This window comes from Leptonotus elevatus, chromosome 4 (assembly GCF_054856555.1).
Source record: "Leptonotus elevatus isolate MCC_2025b chromosome 4, RoL_Lele_1.0, whole genome shotgun sequence".
Lineage (NCBI taxonomy): Eukaryota > Metazoa > Chordata > Actinopteri > Syngnathiformes > Syngnathidae > Leptonotus > Leptonotus elevatus.
In genome coordinates, this window is record NC_141242.1 from 21693535 (window position 1) to 21713080 (window position 19546).

The 19546-nt window shown below is 37.2% G+C and overlaps 1 protein-coding gene across 3 annotated transcripts in view; it reads left to right on the plus strand.

Annotated features, from left to right (window-relative positions):
* Positions 1 to 11905: 11905 nt before the first annotated feature.
* Positions 11906 to 19546, plus strand: part of cpne2 (copine II) — a 36961-nt gene continuing 29320 nt past the window's right edge. For 2 of the 3 annotated variants that reach the window (XM_086073322.1, XM_086073324.1), the window contains exons 1-2: positions 11906 to 12144; positions 15546 to 15746. In XM_086073322.1, coding sequence (XP_085929448.1) covers positions 15570 to 15746 — 177 coding nt within the window. In that variant the 5' untranslated portion in view covers positions 11906 to 12144; positions 15546 to 15569. Of the gene's footprint in view, positions 12145 to 13852; positions 14003 to 15545; positions 15747 to 19546 lie in introns of those variants that run through there. The other variant, XM_086073323.1, reaches the window with a different exon arrangement.

Below are 19546 nucleotides of genomic sequence, written 5' to 3' on the forward strand. Positions count from 1 at the left end.
CTAATTAAGCCTATCATCACCTCTAACATTTTGACCTATTTTCCAGTATTTGACCTTTGATTTCGTGTCGGGTCATCATTCTCTCCTGTTTATAATCATCATCATCATCATCATCATCATCATCATCATCATCATCATCATACAAAACCAATTCCAATGAAGTTGGAACACTGTGTTAAACTAAAAATAAAAATAAATAAAAACAGAATACAATGAATTGCAAATCATGTTCAAACTGTATTTAATTGAATACACTACAAAGACAAGATATTTAATGGTCAAACTGATCAACTTTCTGACTTTTTCATTTAACTATTACTTCAGTTATTGCTGTATCCTCTCCCTCTCTCTCTCTCTCTCTCTCTCTCTCTCGCTCTCTTTCTCTCTCTCTCTCTCTCTCTCACACACTCTCTCTCTCTCACACACTCTCTGAAAGGGTTTTCTTTACCTAAAGTATGTCACATTGTTGCAGATTTTTGTTAACTGTAGATATTTTGACAGATTTGACACATGGAAACAAATGCTGTATGATCTGCCTCCTTATCTGGAATACATTTGGAGCCCATTTTAAACCTAATAGCTTCGTCATATGTGAGCGAATATACATACATAAGGGATGCTAATTTGAACAGTACATTGCGAGTAACTGTGCTGTCAACATATAGATATCATGTCACCATAAAGCAAGGGGTGTTTGCGTAGTCACAAAGAATGTTTTCATGCCACAGTTTAGGGTTTACTGCTGGCTTAAATCAAGTATTTCAAAGCGTTGTATGTTGAGTTTTGCATTACCCGGGACTACCATTAATGTTTTCTGATTTGTTTGCATTTTATATTGACCAAAACATTTCATAAAAAAATTGTCAGAGCACCTATCACTTATGTAGACAACGTACCAGGAAACCAACAGAAGTACTTACTCATATTGTGTTTCTTCCTTTGTCACTGTTATAAATAGCACAGACAATGCAAATTAAATTGTGATTCACAAAAATAAAAATAAAGTAACTTTACAATTACTTTAATGCAACTTCTCATGTAAAAAGTCAGTCATTTGAAACCAAGTAAAAAAAAAAATCTTTCTTTTTTCTTTGCTTTTATGAAACTAGAGTGGGCCATGTGTTAACAGAAATAGAAAAAGAGACTGCAATAATTACTGCAGTAGTTTCTGGGTTTATTTGTAATATTAGATTTTAAAGTGTACACTTTGCGGGATTGTCATCCCCCTACTTACATGTTTTTAAAGGTGTCCCCCAGGGATCAGTTTTAGGACCGCTGTTGTTCTCTATTTAAATTAAAATTGTCAAAATGTGGCAAATGCCTGTTTCCATTTGTATGCAGATTGCACATTTATTTATTGTTCTTCCAAAGTAATTGAACAAGCCTTTAAATCTTACAGTCCTCCTTTAATGTTGTACAGTCTCATTTAACACAATTAAAGCTAGTTTTAAGACAAATCTAAATTAAGGATTTTTTCAAATGGAAAACAGTACAAGCAAATCTGCCTAAGATTGAAACTATTGAAGGAGCAGAAATTCAAATAGTACATATTTATAGGCATTTAGTTATTGTTATTGACCAAAATCTGTCTTTCAAGTCACCTATTGTGGGCCTTGTTCAAAAACTGAAGCTAAAATTGGGGTTATTTTAGGAACAAATCTTGTTTTTCTTTTACAGCAGGAACGTGTCTTATTTTTGCAACTTTATACCTTTATTGGATTATGGTGATTTGCTTTTTATAAATGCATCAGCACAACACCCGGAGACATTGGACAGTGTGTACCAAAGTGCGCTGCATTTTTATTACTGGTTATGGAAATCATGTTCACCATTGTGGCGGCACGGTGGCTGACTGGTTAGCACGTCCGCCTCCCAGTGCAAAGGTTGTGAGATCAAGTCCGGGCTTCGGCCTTCCTGGGTGGAGTTTGCATGTTCTCCCCGTGCTTGCGTGGGTTTTCTCCGGGTACTCCGGTTTCCTCCCACATTCCAAAAACATGCATGGCAGGTGAATTGGACACTCCAAATTGTCCATAGGTGTGATTGTGAGTATGGTTGTTCGTCTCTGTGTTGCCCTGCGATTGGCTGGCAACCAGATCAGGGTGTACCCCGCCTACTGCCTGAAGCCAGCTGGGATAGGCTCCAGCAACCCCCGTGACCCTTGTGAGGACAAGCGGTACAGAAAATGGATGGATGGATGGATGTTCACCATTGTATGCTTTATTCTGTCGCGAAGTATCCATCTCTGTGAATCTGTAGAATCTCACACTGGTTTGTTTTTATCTATAAATGTATGATTGGGCTCATCCCTTCTTACCTTTGTGTGTATTTACAAAAACAACAACAGCTTTATGGTTTGCGCTCTCAAAAAATTCAACAAATGACAGTTCCTAGGGTCAGGACAGAGTTGGGAAAGGCAGTTTTCAAATATGCTGCTCCCTTTTCATGGAATACATTACAAAAGGATTGCCTGAATGTATCATGTTTGGAGAGTTCAAGGCTATTGTAAAGGAACACAAAATAAATGCTATTGGACAAAGTGACTGTTTTTAAAGTTTTAGCAAATTTGTTGTTATAATAACACAACACAAAATTGATCCAAAATGCATGATTTCATAAGAAAAAAACAAGGAACAAAACCATCCATCCATCCATTATCCTCAATAATGTCTCAGGTGAGCTGGAGCTGACTGTGGTCAAGAGACGGGGTACACTGTAAACAGGTTGCAGAGCAAATATACAGTACACTAGAAAAAACAAACAAACACAAAAAACATTCACTTCACATCATGTGCATTCACAACTTTAGACATTTGAGAGTCTTCAAATAACCTGACATGCATTTCTGGGGGAATGTGGGGATGAAGACAGGGTAGCCGGAGAAAACCATAGCAATAAGCCTCAAAACCTTAACTCGTTCTCTGCCATTGACGGCTATGAAAAAAATTCATTTGAACTATTTCTATTAGTTTAACATATTTTTTCCCACTTTTGTTAACAAGAGTATAAAAACCTAGAAAACATTTTTTATTGTACATTCAGAACAGATATAAAATGTGTGATTAATCGTGAGTTAACTAGTAAAGTCATGCGATTATTTACAATTAAAAAATAATAATCGCCTGACGAGATGATTATTAAAAAGTAGGGGCGTCAGGCAATTAAATTTTTTCATCGTAATTAATCGCATGACTTCAATAGTTAACTCACGTTTAATCAAAAAATTTATATCTGTTCTAAATGTACAATGAAAAAAATTCTAGGTTTTCATACTCTTGTTAACAAAAGTAAAAGAAAAATGTTAAATAGAAATATTTAAAATGATTTTTTGACGTTTATAACTGTCAATGGCAGTGAATGAGTTAAGACAAATGTAGTGTAGTACGTTTAAGGGTTAGGGTTAGTAGTCAGTTCTTGTGTTGATTAAAATCAATATGTGTCTATTTTGCAATTTGCATTTGTAGTAAGCCACATGCAGTAAAACAGAGAAGGAACACTTTTACCAAAACAAAATAAAAGCAATATAAAAAACATCTATCTTACTTTATACTCACATAATGATTTTTTTTAACAGGAAGAAATGTATTTTTTCAAAATGTACAGGTCTGGGTGTATGAATGTGATTTGCTCACAATAATCAAAATAATTTCATGCTTTAAATCTGCTGAGTCGATGCAAAATGGACCAAACCAGTAAATGAATCAGCACCTATTTATGTTTTTGTTTTTTCTGCAATGCCTATTTGAAATAATTTCCTGATATTTAATAATGAATGGAAACTGTTTTGTTTTTTTACCCAACTCATTGACCAATCGGAAAAAAATGATTGACAGATTAATTGGTTTTTAAAATAATCATTAATTGGATACCTAGACTTCACAGAGTGTGGAACAACTAGACGGAACGACATCCCCTAAACTATTAATACTAGTGGCACTTTATGTGTTTTCAACTTTCTGTCTATCAAATGGAAGAAACCGACTCATCAACAGGCATCTTAGAATGGAATTTTCTCCTTCATAACAGAAAGTGTTTAAGAGCTGTTGAAGACTTTTACCATGTAAAGTCACGATCCTCCAGGAATAAACTTGCAACATAAGCAGCATGACCCGTGTGCGGTAAATCGAGCACACTGAAAGACATGTTTGACCGCCCTCCTGAGAAGAAAGCTAGGAATGCTCTGATGTGGGTGCAAAGCAGTGGTCCACTCGAAAAAGAAGAAAGGTCAGCGCAAAGGTTGGAGCAGAGTATCAGCCATCTTGGACTAAGACTTAGATCGTGTTTTATAAAAGCTCCAAAATCCAGATAGCTTCAAACGGCCTGTGCTGTTACAGTTTGGTGCTGTGACATTAGTTTGCTAATTTACTTGACGATTGAAATTGTTGGGCATTACTCAGAGTACTTAATTGGTTTAATAAATGAACTGTCTATGGGGGTTGTGATTATAATTCATGTAGCACCATTTAACTCCAGCCTCTTCCTGCATTTTCGGCCTGTGCTGAAGCATGGCCTCTAAAATGACATTACATTGACACAACTACTCACAAGAAGGCTGACTTTCTCCATGAATAGCTAAATAACATAACAAAAAGAAAACTACTACCTACTCTACTGTTCCAAGACAGTGTGTCTAAGTTAAAGTAGATTAATATTACATATCTGCTTTGCATGGTGAGAAAGCATTCTTAATTGCCTTCCGGCTAAACACTGCAACATCCACCATTATATGCACAACAAACTGTGAAATGTAGTTTAAGGGCAATTGAGGATATTTCTATTTAAATGTTAGGAAGCTTGATGCGCTTATAAGGTCGCTGAAGTTAATGGCGTCGAGCTGTGAGAAATGTATAACTGTTATCATAGTTGGAGAATTTAACACGTCCACATTGGGCCTTCTGTTTCCACCATGTGTCACTTGTCTTCATTCTTGCCTGACAGATATGTCCATAATACAGGGTGTCCATAAAGTCTCTTTACCATTTAAAAAATGTGTTAAAAATGCAATTGATTCGATATTTTATTCAGATTTGTCCTATTGTATTCAGTGTTTATTAAAGTTTTTTATCACACGGCATTTGTGTGTTTCAGGGATCCTGTTTGTCAAAGAGGTGATGTTGAATTTCCAGACCGATGGATTGGAAGGGATGGGCCGTTCACCAGATATCACTCCCCTGGACTTCTTTCTATGAGGCTATGTGAAAGATATCGTGTATCGAACAAAGATAAGGGACATTACTGACCTTAAACTAAGGATTACTGATGCCATTGCCACAATTGATGAGGCTATGCTACAGCGAACATGGCAAGAAATCGAGTACCGTCTTGATGTGCTTCGTGCAACTAATGGGGCCCATGTAGAAGTGTATTAAAAGAGAAAAAAAAAACTTTAATAAATGCTGAATACAATAGCACAAATCTGTATAAAATATCTAATCAATTGCATTTTTTTTTATAAATTTTTGAAATGCTAAAGAGACTTTATGGACATCCTGTATTACTATGAATGATTAGAAAGTTGTAGCTCACATCACATTATGAGAATGAAAGTTCACTGTGTACAACAGGTCTCCAGAAATGATTTCAAATAACACAAGGACGTCAAGTAATCAAATGATACATGATAAGATGACATTTTCGCTGCGCTATCGTGTTAATTAGTCCTTGAAAGAGTGCTGGACAGCTGTTCAATTTGGCAACTATATTCTCTACTTGCTAAGATTGCTCATTACTTTAGGAATTCACATGCCTACGCAGAGTGTATAACAACTACTACCCACATTGTGTAGCAAGGCATATGCTTTGACTAATATACTGCATGAGTGCTGAGGTCTAAAATAGTTTCAGCGAGAGGCAGTAGCCCAATTTGTAAAGACAGGAGTTACAAACTGAGATTAGCACTTCCAAGGCACACACATTGTTCCTCTTATTAACACATAATCCGCTATTTGTGGAACATCACATAAGCAAACGGGAAAAATGTGTAAGTGGGCTTCCTCCGCGCACAATAAAATGGTTTCAACCCAAACTTTTTCGTTCTTTTATGCTGGCATCCTCGAACAACACAGTGCCAAACTGACTTGGGTTTCTGCTCATCATTGGCTTGAATTGACCAAAATGTGTTTGACAATATTATGTTCTGTGCAGTTCTATGCTTTCCCACGGGTTTTGAATCCCGCCTCCGACTGTACATTGCAAATGTATCCGTGGCAATTATGCTAAGTGATTACATGCTAACCAACTGACTATCATATCAGGAAATACATTATAATTTCCCTGAAAAGATTAAAAGCAAGTGTCCCCATTCAGCGGTTCATCAGATGTCACTTTTTAATATAAATACACCATAAGCCATTACTTTGCACCAGACAAGTTAGGTCACTGGTTAAACTATTAGCCTGCCACATGAAGCACCTTGGTTTGATCCCTGCTAGAAGCAACTCTTTCGTAGAAATGCAATAATACTAATCATTGTCAAATGACTTCACATCCATTGCTTTTGATGTCATTCGTCATTATTAAGTTTTATTTCTAAATCATCTGTTCTACATTCTTTCAGTATATACTGACATATTTACTGGAATTACATAAAATATCACAGCTTCTTCCATGGCTAAAGTGGCTGATTTTGAAAAAGGGCTGGTAATCAGTGTTCCGGGGTTTGAATCCAGTTTCAACCAATCTTTAACATATATGCAACATTGAATATAAAATATTGTCAAATTATTTCACTATTAATACTTTGTAATTTTCACTTAATTTATCTTCAAATTTCCTTCTTAAGAATTAGGCTTAGCATTCAGCTTTCTCCAGAAATAGTCCAAATATGGTATTCTGTTTAATATTGCGTTTAATGGAATATGAATTAAGCAACAAAATCCAGCCGTTTTTTTATCCATCTCAGAGGGCGGCCATTGAAGATTACATCAATGTTGCTCAGGTCTCAGGTAACAACCAATCACAGCGCAGGGTCATCTTCAGTCGACAGCAAGTGGCAAAATGGCCGCCCCCTGACATGGATTTTACTTCATAACTCAAATACCACAAATGTATAATTAATCAGAATATCATGTTTGGACTACACAGACTGCACAGGGTTAACACTAGTTTTTTTTTGTTTGTTTGTTTGTTTTGTTTTTTGGACAAGGGGTGCGAGCCCCAAGGTGATGCACAGGATAAGACCAAATGTAGCACACAAGCACAAATTTCACAGACAGATAAATAAATAAATGAGTGGGATTGTGTTGGCGATGTTTTCAATACAGATTTACCAAAGATACAATACTGTGTAAGGGTTTTAGGCCACACTCACATTTGTAGTGTTATTTCAGTCTGTGTTTAATAGAGTACCCAAACTTGGCCTACCGCTCCTGTTGTATTTGTTTCTTAATGTTCATGGGTTAATGTGACCCATGTTTAATCATCAAAAACGATCACATAACACAATGCAGTGTTTTTAATATTTGGAAAATTAAAAACCAAATGCCAACAAAGTTGAATCAAAGTTTTTTTTTTATTTACTTTTCTAGATTTTTCCACCGGCTTAATCTGACTGGCAACATAACAGGAGAGTTACTTAAAGGCCTTAAAAATGACTGTAGGTATGAATAGTTGCTCTTCTATATGTGCCTGCGATTGGCTGGTGACCAGCCCAGCGTGTACCCTGCCTGGCACCCAAAGCAAACAGAGATAGTCACTTCCTCTGCAACTCTAGTGAGGATCACCAGTATGATAACATATGTATTGCTTTGTTTGCCCTGAAAAAGTGTACGATCGAGTCCGATTTATTCCACATTAAAAACAGGTGCATAAAAAAAGAGGACATGCTTCTGCCCGACTGCCCCTGATGTATATTTAAGGCCGTGTGGATTTTCTTTGTTTGTTATACTGAATAAGGCACTGTAAGCATTGTCATGCTGAAAATGTGAATAAACCTGAGTTGCTTCTTTGACAGTGGCCTGCGATGTACGCGACTGAAACCAGCTCGTCTATTTTAGGCTGATGTCAACGTTAACTGCAAACTAATATTGGTATGGTTTCATTTATGAGGCCATGGGTTTTCTCACGCAGGCACGCCGTTTGCCATGCCAACATGTCAGCAGCTGCTCGCTACGGATGAGTATGGCCTGATCCAAGATATCCTTCCCCTGTTGTGGATATGTATCATCCTCACAACCATGCGTAGTGCTAAGTTGTAAAGTATCTTTCGGTAATGAAATACTGAAGTCAGAACGGAGGTATTTAATATCTTCTTTTTTTTTTCCTCCTCAACACACTCGGACTTCCTGTTGACATGCTATGAATGCCTCACTGAAATCAGGTATCCATTTGGTGCTTTCCCAGCATGACTCATCTCCTTTCTCGGTCTATCATATGCAAAAGCTCCAGAAAGGCATCTTGACAAACTTAGTGAGACAAATCTAGCTGCATGATTTGTTCATTGTGTGCATTGTATTTGTCTTTCAGGCTTAATAAATCTTGCTTTTATGCAGCAGAAGAAGACGGTTGATGGAATTAATTCATCAGAAACGAAGATTAGTTGTTTAAACATCCTTCATTAATGGGTTGTAATTAATAATAATTGATAGATTTTGATTTTAAACCCACCTGCCACTGCACTTTTCAGTTGCAGGACACCTGATTCACCACCAGGAAGTGCTATAACTACACTTTATTGTTTTGCCTCTATTATAATATACTGCATTTTACTGTGACAGTAGGTGTGGTTTAAGCCTTTTTGGCATAGATGGATATGGTCCAAATGTGGAAAGTAGGTGCTATACTTTAGTAACTCCTTTATGAAGAGTTTGCGTAGCAGTCATTATATTGTTGCCTCACTCATAAAAAAAAAAACTATGTCCACCTGTCTCGAATGCAGTATCACCCATCAATAACACAGTAAATTCTGTATGTTGCCTGCTATGCATGTTTAAAAAAAAGAAGAAAAACCGGATGCACTTTTATTTTGACGAGTTTTTGGATTAACTTCCTGTAACACTCTGTATAATTTGTGTTAACTTGGTGCAGCTCGCTGTCAGTGGTGGAATGGAGCGTGCCTTTCCTCCAAGGATGAATTAACTTTGCATCTGCGCTTTCCAGGGTCCCGACTCGAGGATAAACATGCCATTCGGAACTATGTTGCCTGCTATGGAATACAATATTAAAGTTTTTACTGTATACAAATCACAGTTACTTACTGTATTTACTTTTTTTTAATGAAAACGGTTTAGTCTAGTTTACAACTATTTCTTGTATTCTAATTTACAAGATTTTATAACTAGCCAGTAAATTCCTGTAACTAAATAATACAGTATGTCGTTGTAAAATCCATCTTCTTAACTGTTTATTCCTCACAAGGGTCGCAGGGGTGCTGGAGCCTATCCCTGCCGGCTTTGGGCAGTAGGCTGGGTACACCCCTGAAGTGGTTTCCAGCCAATCACAGGGCACACAGAGACAAACAACCATTCACACTCACAATAATAGCTAGGGAAAATTCATAGTGCTCAATTAACCTGCCATGTATGTCTTTGGAATGTGGGAGGAGACCAGAGCACCCGGAGAAAATCCACACAGGCACAGGGAGAACATGCAAACTCCACCCCGGAAGGCCGAAACCCGGACTCAACCACCCGCCCTCAGCACTGGGAAGCCGACATGCTAACTAGTCATCCACCGTGCCACCCTCGTTGTAAAATCAATCCCCGTTGTGCAGCCGAATGCATAAATGAATGTTATCTGTAATGTTGCCTGTTTATTGGAGAAATGCGATGTGAAGACGATGACTGCTCTCGCGCTAAAATATTGCTCACCAATTCGCTGAATTTGTGTCTGCTCCGGTGACAATACAGGGTCTTCTCCTCTAGAAAGTTCTACTTTCTAGAAAGGAAATTGTTGAACCAACTTACATTTAAATTGTTCACTTTGGATTAATTCAATTCAGTCGTGTGTTACCAATTAAAGCAATTTCATTAAGTTGGTCAACAATTCTCTTTTTAAACTTGAGTTGGTTACACAATTCTCTTTTTATAGTGTATAGGTGCCTGCCAAAACCAATCTTTACAGTATTTGACCGCTAATTATACAGCAAATTACAGTTTTTACTCATTATGCATTTTGATATCCAGTTAAATATTGTAAAATAAAATAAAAATAAAAAAGATACTGTTCTAATTTTTTTACTGTAGATTTTACAGAAATGTGTTACAGTGTGGTCAGTTTCAGGAAACCCGAAAAATGGCATGTTGGCTAAGTAGGCTAACATTTATTGTCAAAGAGAACAAGCCTTTTTTTTATCACTATATATTTATTGACCAACACTTAACAAAAAATGGGGATTGATCAATAGTATATTGATTTGTGGGGGTAAAACAATATATCATTAAACAACAGCAACATGCACGATTCAAACATTAAATGTTTAATTGAATCATTTTGTAATATCTTTTGTCTCATAAGTTAAACCTCATTCAGAATGTCAATGCTCATATATATATATATATATATATATATATATATATATATATATATAATTATTATTATTTTCAGCAACATTTGCGCTCAGATACACTCTCTTGATGAGATCCTTGTTCCCGTTGCTCTGATTTCTTCTTCTTGGTACTTAGTCTGTACCACCAGGAGATGAACAGTTTGGTCCACAAACTCCACACTGCACAGAGCTGACTGGAGCTGAGCATGGGGAAAAAACATTCACGGCCAGCAGGTGGAGCAAGTAGACAGTTTCAAGATCCTGGTGATTGAGATGGACAGCTGTCTGTCTTTTGGGCTTCATGCGGACACTGTCTTTAAAAAATAGGCACAACGTCTCCACCTACTGTGGAAGTTAGGTCAACAACAACAACAAAATATCGAAAATAATAAATCAGGCCAGCAAAATAACACAAACGTCACACTTTTAAAAAATGGCACTCACTGATTTATTCTGTTTATTTTATTTCAACATCAGATTTAATTTTACTTATTTTTTGTTTCATTTTATAATATTGTGCGTGTTTCGAGAGAGTATTGAGTGTTGGCCTTAAAGGTGTGTTCAAGGTTCTATTCTATTCTATTCTATTCTATTCTATTCTGTTCTATTCTATTCCAATTATATTACAAAATGTTTCATTTGGGTTGGCACACACTGGTGAGACACGGTTATATGCTTTAGTCCTGTCCTGCTTGACATTATTTCTGGAGGCAGGTGAAACTTGGAACCTTATCAACTTTCATTAATAGAACCCTTCACTGACTGCATTGTTTGGTATATAGCTACTATGTCTCCATCCTCAGAAGCTGCTCTTGCAGACGTGTTACTTTGCTCATGACACACATGATTTTGGTGAAATGGAAGTCACCAATTCTTCCTTCACACATATTGTGGATAAAAGAAGTCCACACTTTTGAAAACAATTATGTGTGTGTTGATGGGCTTCCTTAGGATTTTTTGTTTTGTTTAAAAGATGTGGGATCTTCTTCTTCTTTTTTCTTTTTTTTTATAGCTACGACCCACGAGATGAACCTCCCAGTTATTTCCGATTGATCCACCGTATCTTTTAGTGCAGGGGTCTCCAAGTCTGGTCCTTGAGAGCCCCATAGAGCCTGTTTTATATGTATATAATAGTATTACCTCCCCCAAAACACTTGAATCAATAATAATATGCTTCTACTTTCTGCCATTCAGATATAATTTTCAGAATTTGTGATTACCATAAGAAAATTTGCTGCTTTTGTATTATTTTGTCTTGTTATGTTATTGTAATGCTTATTTGTTGTGTAAAAATAACAATAAACACAGTGTGGGAAAATAATGCGTGTTAAAATCACTACTAAAGAAAAACCGGATGCACTTTTATTTTGACGAGTTTATTTGATTAACTTCCTGTAACACGCTGTATAATTTGTGTTAACTTGGTGCAGCTCGCTGTCAGTGGCGGAAAGGAGCGTGCCTTTCCTCCAAGGATGAATTAACGTTGCAACTGCGCTTTCCAGGGTCCCGACTCGAGGATAAACATGCCATTCGGAACTTCTGTTTCAAAAACAGATTCATGAAAGTTAAAAACGACCACTATCTCAGCGCGCGGCAACTAAAGAAATTGTCACTCGAAAAGCGTGGAGAAGTTGGACGTCATTTTATTTTTATTTTTAAGCGAGGTAAGATTTGTCGAGGAGACGTGATTCACGTGTGCTGGGTAAAGGGAGGTAGAAAGATGATGGATGTGAGAAAATGAATATTTTGCAGTAAACCTGCAATGTTTAAATGTGAGAAAGCATGCTAGTGCATGTACGCACGTGGGTCTACTGTTAAAAATATAGCATTTTTTAAGTTGGGGATTTGTTGACGCCCAATTGAACATGGCACAGAGCACATGGTATGAATTAGATTTTAAGGAACAACATTTAGGTTGTATAGCTGCCAGCCATCCTCAACCCGTCCTCTTTGACAGGTTGTCACTGATCTTGCTCTATCAATGAACGCAGGTGACTTAGGTGTGTGTGTGTATGTGTGACTGGAGGTGCAGCTCCTCTGCAGAAACAAGACAGCTCGCCTTCTGCATAGTGTAATGCATACGTTGGTATATATTGTAGGACCAGAGAGAGGATAAAGATTTGAGTTTTTCCATCCACAGCAACTAATCTGCAGTAGAAATAGGATAGCAATGTATGTATGGCATTACATTTAAATTAGAGGACTTCAGAACATTATTGTTTTCAGTCTTGTATGTCCATTGGTTCTAGTTTTAGTATTGAATGTTAAGTGTCCTTTTAAATTTCTTTTTTTATGTGGCTGTTTAAATGACAATGTTTAATATTCCCTATCATGTATTGTTTAGTCGTTAAACCCTCTCACTGTCATTCAAAACGGGTGGAGCAAGTGTTTTTTAAAAGGTGGATTTCTCTGTGTGTCCGCCTAGTACATCACCACTATCAGTGTGACATCACATAGAGAGGATCATGTTGGTTATGACACATTGTGTATCTTAGCAACAAACAGCATGATTTTGGCGTGCTGTTCTGTGAACAAATTCACCCTATGATGGACATGATGTGTTTGAGGTTGTCGAGGGGCTATCTATACTCAAAACTGTTCAGTTTTTACTACGCCATGACTTATCTTGGCTTTTCCATTTTGGAGGCTTGATGCGTTGCACTGCAGATTATGCATGTGGCTTCATAATGTGAACAAGATTGTTTCCATTTCTAGAGGACATAAGTGACCTCCAACGGGGTCATGTTGCACGGCCACATCATTCTGCGCTTGTGCTTTTTCTCAGAAGGCATTTTTACATAAACAATTTAGTCCGGGAAGAAAAAAAGGTATATTGTGAGCTTGTATTTCAATGACCTTTCAAAACCTTACTGATAACCCATCTTGACTTGAGCTATGGCATTTTGATCTGTCTTGTGTTTTTTAATGTGTCATTTCCTGTATAAGTATAGTCACAATTCAAAGATGTCTCATGCACTTTCAACCAGGGCCATATTAACATTATAGTTGCATGCAAATGTATAGGTGGTTACTGTAAGACTCTTATCATCCCTCACCAATGAAAACTGTGTATTGAGTGTTTCAACTTTTTGGACAGGACCGCTGCTGTATGTTGTTAGAGTAAATGTAACGTTTTGATATTGTACATACAACGACTTCATGGTTCTCTTATGACAAAGCACTGTAATAATGTATGAGCTGTTTATGTGCCTTTCAGCATGTAACCATGTGTAACAAGGTAAATGCTTCGCAAAGTGCACGGTTTTATGATCATCAAAGCAATGCATTTTATTTTTTCTACGACATCAATGAAATACATAGTGAAATGACAAATTTACTTTTAGGCAACCACATTTGACCTGTAAGCATCAATCACGCTGGGTCGCCATCAAAATACCTTTATTGATAGTGTTATGGACAAGATGTCAAATGTTGTCGATGCTTGGTTCACTTGTACAAAGTGACAACAACGGACTTTCAAAATCACCATTAAGTAGATTTATGGGATTTTCATTACACAATGTAAGTATATTATAACGGATTACTTTAGTATAAAGCAACATATGACCGAATGAATGAATAACAGACCAAGAAAATAGTCAATATTCAAATTAACAGAATATGCTTCTTTTTTTTTGTCAGACAAACGTTCTCATCATGTGCTGTTTATTTATTTATTTTGGTTTACTTGTTTTCATAGAAGACATCACAGTTGTTTTTTCTTTTAAGAAGAAACACTATTACGATCATTAATTTCTTTCCTATTCAACAACTTTTGTTATAATTAATCGACCGGTATGATTGCAACAAAATTGTTTCTTGCAGTGGCGTGGTAGGACTTAATTTTTTTTTATTCATAGTAATTAAAATCTTAAAATATGTTAATATTTTAGAAACAATGAGCTCAGCTAACCCAGCTGAGAAGACGGCATCTACAGGACGTCATAAATAAAAAAAAAATCCATCATTGTGTATTACAAACTGTAATTGCTGAAACAGACTGAAATTGTTGATTAAACAGACTACATTTTGCCCCAGTTGCTTTACACAGTTAATTAAAAAATCAATTAGTAACTGATTACCGGTAGGAATAAACATCCTTACTGACTACCGGGTCAGTAGTAAGTCCGTACCTTATGCGTAAACTCAGACTTCTTGCCCAAAAGGTAACATTCCTTGCTCTAACCAGATTTTGTCATGTAAAAGTTCTCCATCGAGGCACATGCCTCATCTGCTTTAAATTCCAATGGCCCATTTAATTCAGTGCTTCTTAAAGTGTGAGAGATGAAAGATGTGACAGGTGGGAATGGAATAGAGTGGAATCTGTTTTTAATACTTGCTAATTTATTTATTTTTTTAACTCATTCACTGCCATTGACAGCTATAGACGTCAAAAATTCATTTGAACTATTTCTATTAGTTAAACTTTTTTTTTTTTTTTTTGTAAACAAGAGTATGAAAACCTAGAAAATATATTTTTTTGTACATTTAGAACAGATATAAAATTTGTGATTAATCGTGAGTTAACTAGGGAAGTCATACTATTAATTACGATTACAAATTGTAATTGCCTGATGCATGATGATTTTTTAAATAATCTTTTCTTTAAATTAAAAAAAAAATATATATTTTAATAATCTTATTTAATTTTTTTTTTTTAGAAAAGTTGATTAAAAATTAGGGCCGTCAGGCGATTACAATTTTTAATCATAATTAATCGCATGATCTCACTAGTTAACTCACGATTAATCAAAAATGTTATATTTGTTCTAATACAATAAACAAAAATCTAGGTTTTCATACTCTTGTTAACAAAAGTGGGAAAAAAAATTTAACTAATAGAAATGATAAATATAATGCATTTTTGACGTCTATAGCAGTGAATGAGTTAATGAAATGGTGCACAGGCAATAATGATAAAGTAGGAATTTTGGTTTAAAAAGAGAACCACTATCTTCATGGAGAGGATGGTGCCATGGTAATCAGTTGAGCAGACATAACTGACAAATGACTCGAGGTGCAGTCCTTTGATTTTACTTAAACAATTTCTTCTTCTAATCTTCAGGGTGACTCTTTGTAACGTCGGACGATGGCCTACACTTTGAGTTCATCCATTGAGGGCCAGACACGTGGTGTCGGACCTCAGCACTGTGTCACACGGGTGGAGCTTTCCGTTACTGCTGCCAATCTCCTGGACCGCGATGTAGCCTCCAAGTCGGACCCGTTCTGTGTTCTCTTCCATGAAGTGGATGGGAACTGGGTGGAGGTAAGACAGGGTGCTGACAGAAAGTGAGGAATAGTGAAGTGATGCCCAAAGTTTCTGCAGGCAAGGCATCCATTTTACAGAAGAATTTCACAGCGCAAACATCAACAAAAATACTGATATTCATGAATTCGATTAAAATCATAATCGTCCAGAATGACCCCACTCACCCCAAAAAAATGAAGGTTTTATTTTTTGGCTATATCGCCCAGCAGTGGTTGTCTTGCAGGTATGGACAATTAAAGTGGGGGTTGCATTTTTCAAACTGTTAGCAAGATTTGGATGTAGCCTCCTTCACGGTAAACATGTTGATGTTAGCTACAGCTGCTACATTGCTAGCGAGACTCATTCTTGATGGAGTGTTACAAAACGCTAGATACGGGATTATCGGTTTGTATTGTATTTTTTGGGAATGCACAAAGAATCAAAAATCAATGAATCATTGAATCATTAAGCTTGTCTGTCTGTTGAGCAGAAATGTTGCTAATTTCATGTCGGTTCAGGCCGCTGAGTGTTCCCGCGAGACCAGCGATGTGCAGGGCAAAACTATTGACTGCATCCTTGGTTCCACCCTCTGTCTCTGCAGTCTTCAGTCTGATATAATTGAATAATAATAATTGAAAAAAAAATTACAGGTGTAAGATGGGGCCAGGTAGAGATGATTTTTCCTAAGATCATTTTAATAATATTGTACAGTGAGTTCACACAGTTCAAATGACAAAAAGTGTTCTCCCTTTTAAGTCTTTAGGTAACCATTCATGTTTTAGGAATGACCCACTCAAGCACTTCCACACAGGAAGGCATGACCTCTCCACTCTAGGCAGACTTCCTAACCACTACTCCACTAAAAACATCCATTTTCTATACGTCTCATCTTGTTCAGGGTCATGTGGAACTGGAGCTGACATCAGGCAGACTTCACCCTGGATTGGTTGCCAGCCAATCATAGGGCACACATCGAGAAAGACCATTCACACTCACATTCACACCATTAATGTGTGGCAAGTGAACACACATGCCCTGTATGGACGTCTGTAGTGGTGCACCCTGGGCTTCTTGCCAGCACATCACAGGGCAATATAGAGAAACATAACAAACAATCATTCACATACTCACGTTCACCCCAATCTCAGGATAGTACGTTCACTATATAATTTATTTTTCTATATTTATGGCGAAAGAAAAATTATTTATATTGTTATATTTGTTTTGGCCCCATGCACAAATAATTTGGAAGCATTATTTTTGCTGTATGATGTCTGTTGCCTCAGGATTTCTTTCTCTTTTTTGTTTTCGTAGCAAGACACACCAGGTTGTGTGTTTGTCTCTGCGTGTGCCTGCTTGTGTGTAGGCGAGACCTTAGTAGTAGCTAGTTTACGGTCAGCGGGCCATGTAGCTCTGATGTGAAATTGAGATTGGTTGCTATGGTAACAGATGGAGAAACTAACTAAGCTTAGTCCCCCTGAATTGTAGTCCAAACCTTCTCTCGGCTGTTATCCACAGAGCTCACAGTTTAGCATATGCAGCATTTCACATCCTCTAATCCCTCCAGTGAGCTTTTGTTGTCTCCAATTTCTTCCTCCAAATGTTTTTCCCTCATTTGCCTCCCTTCTTATAGTTTCGTGTATCTTTGTTCCGTGACATGGAGGAGTGAGACTCTGCTGAGTTCATCGGGGAAATAGAGAGGGCAGGAAAAGCTAAAATTGTGAGCGCACGCCAGAAAGCAAGAAATTGTGAGGAGATGACAGTGGGGTGAAGAAATTAACGATAGAGTGCAGTGGGAAGAGACACTCGGAACACACCTGGGGCATGCACGCGGAGACCTTTAGCTGCGCAGGTGCTCAAAGTTGAAAGGTGGCAAACTCATTGCATTGTGTACTTTGTGTATAGCTGAAGCGACGACACTTATCTTTAGGACACCAGCCATTGTGGTTTCTAGCAAAGATGTGCACAATTTGTCACCCTGATGTCAAGTTTGTTACAGGGAATGATATTAAACACACAAAATAATATTTTGTGCATACGTTATACCTAATTTGTGGCCACAAAATCCTCATTTTGGTGGATGCCACATCTGTAATGTCTGGGGCTCCATATATGTTGGTGCAACTCTAGAGCTTTTTCTCGTTTCTTTTTAATGAAACACGGACTTCCTTAAGGTCTTTGCCCACTTGAGGAGCATAGACCATCCACCAGAGCTTAGAAAATGGCCCACCTCACTTTCTCTATCCACAGCATAGCATTGCTTACCTGCCTTCAATGACTTTGCAATCATATGCCTGTTAAGTTGGTTTTGCAGTGTAAAGTGATAAACGAAACAAATAAGCACATTTAGTGGTACAGTGGACGGCCCACGAATAGCGAAGATCTGCGTATAATTGACACCCATTCAAATGCTTTCTTGGGGGCACCATTTTTTTTAGACCCCCCCAAATTCTTCAAAGAACATTGATACATCTTCAATATGTTTTTCCCCCAGCCAAATACATAAATAAATTAAAAATTAAATAAATAATAAATAAACAGAAAAAAAAAAGCTCTCCAATGGTGCCTAAAAACCGCGTCGGGCGAACTTAATTTACGGTACCATTCGCCCGGATGGCGACCTGAAAATTATTGTGATTGAAAGAGTGCACACAGACTCGTGACAGCACGCGCTATAAAACCTTGTTCATTTGGTGACTGCACGCACTGATCAAACATCATGACTTTGCGACGAGTATCGCGAGACCTTTTCCATACGTTCACATTTCCCATTCGAGTGTGCTATTAGCTTGCGTTCACTGTGGCCATCGGCATAGCATGTAACTGCATTGCCCAATCACGGCAGTTAAAAGCCTTCGATCGGCGCAAATTGGGAGGGGGTTGCTGTCTTTGCTTGTAGCAGACATTGGGTTCGATTATCTATGCAGTATCCCCAGCAATCAGTTTTCTATTTATATTTAATCAGTCAGTGCACGATGCTAAAATCCATTCATCATCCGTGACTTTCTTCTTCGTTAGTAAGTCCAAAAGGCATGACCAGGTACTCGAAGTGGCCTAGGGGTGTGTTAAACGCGTTTTTCCCACTTGTCCCCCTCCCTTATCCTAACCAGGTAAAAGGTGCTGCACAAATCCAAGTAAATATCGAAGCCGACTATAGCGGAGCAAAGGTGGAAGTATTTATCCATAACTCATTCACCGCCATAAATTCATTTAGAAAAAAAAGATTATTAAAAATTAGGGGCGGTATTTTTAACATAACATTTTTAATTGTAATTAATCGCATGACTTCACTGGTTAACTCACGATTATTCACAAATTCTGTATCTGTTCTAAATGTACAATAAAAAAATTATAGGTTTTTATACTCTTGTTAACAAAAGTGGAAAAAACTGTTTAACTAATAGAAATAGTTCAAATGAATTTTTGACGTCTATAGCCGTCAATGGCAATGAATGAATTAAAAAAAGAAAAGAAAACATTATAAGAAATTTGGGGCGTCAGGCAGCTAAAATTTTTAATCATAATTAATTGCATGACTTCACTAGTTAACTCACAATTAATCACAAATTTGTATCTGTTTTAAATGTACAATAAAAACATTCTAGGTTTTCATACTCTTGTTAACAAAAGTGGAAAAAAAAAGTTAAACGAATACAAAAAGATACAATACATTTTTGACGTCTATAGCCGTCAATGGCAGTGAATCAGTTCATGGTTATTTCATTCAAACCGCAGAGACGCAAAGTCTTGTCTTTCTTATCAATAAAGAAAAATCCGGCTCCTACTGGGGAGAAAGAGGGGCAAATTAGTCCGGCAGC